At 39.1% G+C, this 8700-nt stretch overlaps 1 protein-coding gene across 1 annotated transcript in view; it reads right to left on the reverse strand.

Annotated features, from left to right (window-relative positions):
* Positions 1–8700, reverse strand: part of SYNRG (synergin gamma) — a 94503-nt gene that overhangs the window by 61933 nt on the left and 23870 nt on the right. The window contains exons 5-6 of the mRNA XM_042781922.1: positions 8308–8413; positions 7156–7267 (exon numbers count right to left, since the gene is read on the reverse strand). Coding sequence (XP_042637856.1) covers positions 7156–7267; positions 8308–8413 — 218 coding nt within the window. The remainder of the gene's footprint in view (positions 1–7155; positions 7268–8307; positions 8414–8700) is intronic.

Genomic DNA, 8700 nt, shown 5'->3' on the forward strand with positions numbered 1-8700 from the left:
TTGGGCAATCTACTTCCATAGTGATACCACCTCGGAAATGCAAGGAGGGGTCGCTATGAGTTGGGTTCGACTCAATAGCACGTAACAACAACAGTGAGCTGAAATGCACTAGTATTGGCCATTTTGAAATGGACAAAAATATGATCTACTATGTCAGGAATGACAAACTGAAGAGGAACAGTGTCACACTCACTGCTAAAAAGAACATTTCAAGATCTCTCCTGAAGTACAACACTGTCAAGGATAGGGTACTATCCATATGCCTATAAGGAAGACCAGTTCATATTGACTATTACTCAAATTTATACACCAACCACTAATGCCAAAGATAAGGAAATTCAAGATTTTTGCCAACTTCTGCAGTCTGAAATTGACCAAACATGCAATCAAGATGCACTGATAATTACTGGTGAATGGAATGCTCCTATTGGAAACAAAGATGAAAATACGGCCTTGGGATAGAAAAAATGCCCAAGAACTCATGATAGAATTTTCCAAGACCAATGACTTACTCATAGCAAATAACTTTTTTTCAACAACATAAATGGTGACTATACACATAGACCTCACTGGATGGAATACAGGAATCAAACAGACTACATCTGTGGAAAGAGTTGATGGAGAAGCTCAGTATCATCAGTCAGGACAAGGCCAGAGGCTGATTGAGAAACAGACCATTAATTGCTCATATGCAAGTTCAAATTAAAACAAGTCCTTGGGAGCCAAACCTTGAGTATATCCCACCTGAATTCAGATACTATCTCAAGAATAGATGTGACTGCACACAATGGAATGTTATGCAACTCTAAAGAACAACCTAGAATCTGCAAAATACCACAGAACGTGGATAAACTTGCTGAGTGAAATAAGTCAATCACAGATATTGTATTAGTCTGTTATTGTAAAAGTCAAGGAAAGGTTTATCTACGCAAGGAAATTTTCTTTCTTGGTTACCAGGGGTGCGAGGGGAGGTAAGGAACACTGTTAGATAGGTAGAGAGATAAGTATTGATTGGGGTGAAGAGAAGGGCAATGTACCAAATGTGAGTGATCAACATGGTGGCACTGAGGAAGAGGAAGACAGAGAGAGGTACATGGGATGTACAGGCAACAAAGATGAACCCTTTTGCACATACAGTACTGCGTTGTCAGTGAAGGCAAACAGGGGTATGTGGGTGGATAGATGGGTGGACAGGCTGAACTGTTAGGTATATCTATGAAGTGGGGAATGTACCCAAGACCGTGTACAGGGTTGGCAGACAATGGTCCTATAAGTGTATTTGTATGATCTGAATTCCCAGGTGTATAATAGAGCTGACAAGGGACAAGATCGTACTCACTTCTTGGTCACAGCCAGCTACCCAGAGGGACTGAACCTGTGGGCTCAGGACCATAGTTACATGGGACATCAAGCTCAATTGGCATAACATACTACACAAAACATCGTTCTACCTCCTACTTTGGCGAGTAGCGACTGGGATCTTAAAAGCTTGCAAGCAGACATCTAGATGCAACGATGGGTCTCTCCTCGCCCAGAGCAAAGAAGAATGAAGAAAACCAATGATTCATAGAAACAATTAGTCCTAGTGACTGACACACCACGCAAGCCACAGCCTATAGGACTATGAGACCAGAAGAAGTAGATGGTGCCCAGCTACCACTGTCAACCACTCGGAGGGGGATCAATGTAGGAGATTCTGGATAGAGAGGGAGAACAATGTGGAACAAAACTCAAAATCATATGGAAAAAAAAAGCGGGGGGGTGGGGACTAGGTGTGCTGGTCTGATAGAGCCTGGTGGAACCACAGACTATGGCCCCTAGCTGCCCTTCAGGTCTGGAACTGAACCCATACCTGTGGTTTCTAGCCAAACAAAAGATAGGCATATGAGTTGAACATTTACCTGAGGTAGATACACTCCTTGGGGAGAACAATCATGGGAGAAAGAAGGGCTCTTTATGCACAGGGAGACAGCTCAGGGGGCAGGAGTGCATGGAGGGAGGGACACAGGGAAGAGTCGAGTATCAGGAGGAAGTGAGAGGGGAGCTGTTGCATTGTGGTAAGTTGTCAGTGTCATGAGACAAAGTGTATGTGAACTGCTGTATGGAAAGTGAATTTGCTCTGTAAATTTTCATTCAAATCACAATTAAAAAAAAAAAAAAATAGATGTGACACACTGAACACTTATGACCAAAGACAAGATACTTCTGGGATGATACTGGGGACATCAAAGATTAAGAAAGCAAAAATGTCACTAAAGAGGCAGGAAAGAAAGAAAAGACTAAAATGGATGTCGGCAGAGACTGTAAAACTTGCTCTTGAATGTAGAGTAGCTAAAGTGAATAGAAGTGATGAGAGTAAAACAGCTGAACGGAAGATTTAAAAGGGTAGCTGTAGAAGACAAAGTATTACAATGAAATTTGCAAAGACCTGGAATTAAAAAACAAAAGGGATACAGTTTTCAAGCTGAAAGAACTGAAGAAAAATTTGAAGCCTCAAGTTGTAAGACTGAAGGATCCTATGGGAAAACTATTGAACAACAAGGAAGCAGCAAAAGAAGATGGAAGGAATACAGAGTCACTTTACCAAAAAGAATTGGTCGACTGTCAACCATTTCATAGATACGAAAATTATAAGCCACATAAGCTTGTCAAGAAGTAACTTAAAAATAGACATTAGAAGTTAATACTGAAAGTGGACCTTCAGCAGAACCTAGAAGGAGAGGAAGGCGGAGAAGATGGTCAGCATCAGGACAAACATTGTTCGATCCGTACTGAAGTTGTCAGTTGCTGTCAAGTCGATTCCACCCCATGTGTGCAGAGCGGAGCTGCTCCACAGGCCCTCCAAGGCTGTGACCTTCAGAAGCAAACCGCCAGCCTGTCCTCTGTGGTGCCTCCAGGCAGCTCCACACCACCAATTTTCCAGCTAGTAGTCAAGTGGTTAACCAACTGCACCACCCAGGGGCCCCTCAGCCCACATGAAATGCTCCCCTTGGACAAGCAGATGTAGTTTAACAATGAGTATTCCTCACTGTGAAATAAAAACCTGGCATTTTGATGTTCACATAATCCCACGAGTTCATTCAGCATACACAGAGTAAACAATTTCTAGTTAGCCACTTCATGTTGAGTCAAAACAAATTTTCTGAAGGAAACCTAGGAGTTTCCAGTGTTCAATTAGGGTTTTAAATCTAGGCCTAAAGCATAAAAAAGAGTTTCCAGCCTTTTCACCACCAAAAGCATCTCTTAATTTTCCATTATTGCTGTTAGGTGCTATTGAGTTGTTTCCAAATCATAGCAACCCTACGTACAAGAGGATGAAATACTGCTCAGTCCTGGTCATCTTCACAGTCTTTGCTACGCTTGGACCCACTGGTGCAGCCGTTGTGTCACTCCAACTTCTTGAGGGTCTTCTTCTTTGTAACTGACCTCTACTTACCAAGCATGATGTCCTTGTCCAGGGACTGGTCTCCCTTGATAACATGTCGAAAGTATGTGAGAAGAAGTCTCACCATTCTCGCTTCTAAGGAACATTCTGACTGTAGTTCTAAGGCAGATTTGTTCATGCTTCTCACAGTCCACATACATTCAATACTCTTCACCAGCACTATAATTCAAAGGCATCAATTATTTAGTCTTTCTTACTAATTGTCCAGATTTACCATGCATATGAGGTGACTGAAAATATGGCTTCAGTCAAGTGCACCTTAGTTTAGTCCTCAAAGTGACTTCTTTGCTTTTTAACACTTTAAAGAGGTCTTTATAGCAGATTTGTCCAATGCAATAGGTACTTGATTTCTCGACTGCTGCTTCCATGGGCACTGATTATAGATCCAACATGAAATCTTTGACAACTTCAACCTTTTTCTGTTTATGATGCTGCTGCTTATTGATTCCATTATAAGGATTTTTGTTTTCTTTACGTCGAGGTGTAATCCATACTGAAGGCTGTAGTCTTTCATTTTCCTCAGTAAGAGTTTCAACTCCTCTTCGCTTTCACCAAGTAAAGCTGTGTCATCTGCATATTGCAGGTTGTTGATGATTCTTCCTCCAGTCCAGATACCAAGGTCTTCATATAGTACAACTTCTCAGATTATTTGCTCATACAGATTGAATAAGTATGGTGAAAGGATACAACCCTGACACACACCTTTCCTGATTTTAAACCATGTGGTATCCCTTGTTCTACTTGAATGACTGCTTCTTGGTCTATGTACAGGTTCTACATGAGCACAATTAAGTGTTCCGGAATTCCTATTCTTCACAATGTTATCCATAATTTGTTATGATACACACAGTTGAATGAATACCTTTGCATAGTCAATAAAAAACATCTTTCTTTTATTCTCTGTTTTCAGCCAAGATCCATCTGACATCAGCAATGATATCCCTTGTTCCATGTTCTCTTCTGGATCTGGCTTGAACTTCTGGCAATTCCCTGTTGAAATACTGCTGCAAATGTTTTTGAATTATCTTCAGCATAACTTTACTTGCATGTGGTATTAACGATAATTAATATCATAATAATTATTATTATATTAATGGGGTTGGTAGTACCCTCGAGATGGCTCTGACTTGTAACGACCCTATGTACAATAGAATGAAACACTGCCAGTCCTGCACCATCCTCACAACCTTTGCTATACTTGAGCCCATTGTTGCAGCCACTGTGTCAATCCATCTTTTTGAAGGTCTTCCCCTTTTTCACTGACCCTCTACTTTATCAAGGATGACATCCTTCTTCAAGGAATGGTCTCTTCTGACAACATGACCAAAGTAGGTGAGATGAAGTCTGGCCATTCTCACTTCCAAAGACATTCTGGTTGCACTTTCTTCAGGACAAATTTGTTCATTCTTCCCGCAGTCCATGGTATTTTCAGTATTCTTCGCCGACACCATAATTCAAAAGCATCAATTCTTCTTATTAATAATTTGTTCAATAATTTCCACATTCTGCTAGATCACTTTTCTTTGGAATGGGCACAAATTTGGATCTCTTCCAGCAGGCTGGCCAGGTAATTGTCTTTCAAATTTCTTGGCATAGATGAGTGAGCACTTCCAGCATTCCAGCCACTTGTTGAAACATCTCAATTGGTATTCCATCAATTCCTTGAGCCTTGTTTTTTTTTTTGCTAATTCTTCAGTGTATATTAAAAAGGTGCTCTGGTAGTGCAGTGGGGTTAAGGCATTTCGTTGCAAACCAAAAGGTTGGCAGTTCGAACCCACCAGCTGCTCTGAGGAAAAAAGATGAGGCAGTCTGCTTCTGTTAAAAGTTATAGCCTTGGAAATCCAAGGGGATGCTGCTATAAGTTGGAATCAACTTTATGGCAGTGAGTTTGGTTTGAATTTAGTGTATCTTGGACATCTTCCTCAATACCATCAGTTCTTAATCATATACTACCTCCTGGAATGGTTGAACATTGACCAACTCTTCTTGGTATAGTGAGTCTGTGTATTTCTTCCATCTTCTTTTGAGGCTTCCTGCATCATTCAGTATTTTGCCTATAGAATCCTTCAATATTGCAACTCAAGGCTTGAATTTTTTCTTCAGTTCTTTCAGCTTGAGAAATGCCAAGTATGTTCCTCCATTTTGGTTTTCTGAGTCTCTGCACATTTTAGTATAATATTTTATGTTCATGAGCCTCCCTTTGAAATATTGTACTGAGCTCTTTTAACTCATCACTTCTTCTATTCACTTTAGCTACTCTACATTCAAGAGCAAGTTTCAGAGTCTATTCTGATATCCATTTTGGTCTTTTCTTTCTTTCCTGCCTTTTTAGTGACATTTTTGCTTTCTTAATCTTTGATGTCCTCAATATCATCCCACAGGTCATCTTGTCTTTGGTCATTAGTGTTCAGTGTGTCACATCTATTCTTGAGATGGTATCTGAATTCAGGTGGAATATACTCAAGGTATTACTTTGGCTCCCACAGACTTGTTTTAATTTGAACTTGCATATGAGCAATTGATGGTCTATTTCTTAGTCAGTTCCTGGCCTTGTCCTGACTGATGATACTGAGCTTCTCCATCAACTCTTTCCACAGACATAGTCCATTTGATTCCCGTATGCCATTCAGTGAGGTCCACATGTACAGTCACCATTTATGTTGTTGAAAAAAAGATATCTGCGATGAGTAAGTCATTGGTCTTGCGTAATTCTATCATGAAATTTTGGGCATTTCTTCTATCCCAAGGCCCTATTTTCATCTTTATTTCCAATAGGAGCATTCCATTCGCCAGTAATTATCAATGTATCTTGATTGCATGTTTGATCAATTTCAGACTGCAGAAATTGGCAAAAAATCTTGAATTTCCTCATCTTTGGCATTAGTGGTTGGTGTATAAATTTGAATAAGAGTCATATGAACTGGTCTTCCTTGTAGGCATATGGACAATACCCTATCATTGACAGTATTGTACTTCAGGATAGATCTTGAAATGTTTTTTTCAACAGTGAACTCAACACTGTACCTCTTCAATCTGTCATTCCTGGCATAGTAGACCATACGATTGTCTAACTGAAAATAGCCAACACCAGTCTATTTCAGCTCACTAAATGCCTAGGATATCCATCTTCAAGTGTTTCTTTTCATTTTTGACAAATTCCAATTTTCCTAAGTTCATATTTCATAAATTCCACATTCCGATTCTTAATGGAATAATAATAATAATAATAGTTATTTCTTCTCATTTTGAGTTATGTCACATCAGTCAATGAAGTTCCTGAAAGCTTTACTCCATTCATGTCATTAAAGTTGACTCTACTTTGAGGAAGCAGCTCTTCCTCAGTCATATTCTGAGTGCCTTCTAACCTGAGGGGCTCCTCATCCAGCACTATATCCAACAATGTTCTGCCACTACTCATAAAGTTTTTACTAGCCAACTTTTTTTTAGCAGTAGATCACCAGGTCTTTCTTCCTCATCTGTCTTAGTCTGGAAGCTCTTTTGAAACCTATGCACAATGGGTACCCCTGCTGGTATTTGAAATACCAGTGGCACTGTTTCCACCATCATAGCAACATACAAGCCACCGAGTACAATCAACGAACAGGCCAGTGGTGGTCTGACTCTTAACACACAAAAAATGGTAAATTACAGAGAATATAAATCATCTTCAAACAAAAGGAAATTTTAGTATCTGTTAAAATGAAAACTACCTGGTTTCTTGGGATGTGAAGCTGGAGTAGGGTGCATCTTAGCATCTCTGGAAAACCCATCTAAGTTTCCTTTTATGGCTTCCAAAGCATCATCTCTACTCTTCTCTCCTGTCTAAGAGACAACAAAAATATGTATGCTTATTCACTTACTTCTTGCTTCCTTCCTTCTAAACCCACCCAAGTTAAAAGTAGAGATATTATTTCTAACATTTTAATCAAAATGAACCCCCAGAGTCAAAGGCATTGATAAACTATAAAACAAAGGTATAAAATGATACTCTGTTGAATATAAAAATTTCAAAAGTCTTGTTCATAAATACTTCAGGGAGGTACTAGATATTAAGTATCCTGAATTAAGAAAAACTCATTAATAAATAGGACTATAAAACAAATAACACCTGTGTAAAATGTGCTCCTTAGAAAAGTCAATTATGTAAGACCAAAAGGGCAACATTTAAAGACAAGATGACAAGGACGGACAGGAAAAGTGGACAAACGGAAACAGGGAACCCAGGAAGGAACTAGGGAAAGTGCTGATACATTGTGGGGATTGTAACCAATGTCATCAAACAATGTGTGTATGAACTATTGATTGGGAAACTAATTCGCTATGTAAGCGTTCACCTAAAGCACAATAAAATATTTTTAAAAAGGAAATTAAAAAAATAAAAAAGCTAAACACATCTTCCTATCAGTAAGTTTAGGATGAAGGAGCCCTGGTAGCACAGTGGTTAAACACTTGGCTGCTAACCGAAGATGGGTAGTTTGAACTCACCAGCTGCACTGAGTAAAAAAGTCGTGGCAGTCTGCTCCCGTAAAGATCACAGCCTTGGAAACCCCATGGGGCAGTTCTACTCTGTCATAAAGGGTTGTTATGAGTCCAAATTGACTCAACAATACACAACAAGTTTAGGATTGAACTTGTTCCCCAAAAAAGATTATAAACATTGCCATGGTAGTAAAAAGAATTGAGATGATAATGGCTGACATCCTACTCCTCAACAACAGAGCATCTTTACAGAAAAAGAAAAAAAAACCCTTCACTTCAGGACACAATAAGCAAAAATGAATGAACCACAGCCTTGGGTTGCTGTTTCAACAATAAAAAAAATGTGAAGAGGCATATTTGTAGGAAGGGTAAGGATACATTACCTTGGGTTTCACGCTACTCAGAAGTCTGAGCTTTTGCTTCTGTTCCTCGAACTGGCGTCTTTTTCTTTCTTCTTCTAAGAGTTTTTGCTGCTGTTCAAATCGTTTTCTATAGGAAAAACAATCTAGTGAAGAACCAGCTTCAGGCACTATCAACTGTGTTATAGTGATTTCTACAATGGTTTCAGCAATATCATCTTGCATTTGTAGACCTATGAGCTCACTCCACTGCTATTATATCTAATTTTACTCTTATGAGAATACTATTTTCCCACTAAGTTAATATCAAAATATTTGAAATGAGTCTAAAAATGATTTACCTAAGTGTGACATATAATTTATTTCCTAATTTGCCAGGCAGGAGACAACTTTTTCATATAAAGTAATCTCAAAACA

This window comes from Orycteropus afer, unplaced genomic scaffold, assembly GCF_000298275.1.
Source record: "Orycteropus afer afer isolate SDZICR_OR568_19922 unplaced genomic scaffold, OryAfe1.0 scaffold00196, whole genome shotgun sequence".
Taxonomy (NCBI): Eukaryota; Metazoa; Chordata; class Mammalia; order Tubulidentata; family Orycteropodidae; genus Orycteropus; species Orycteropus afer.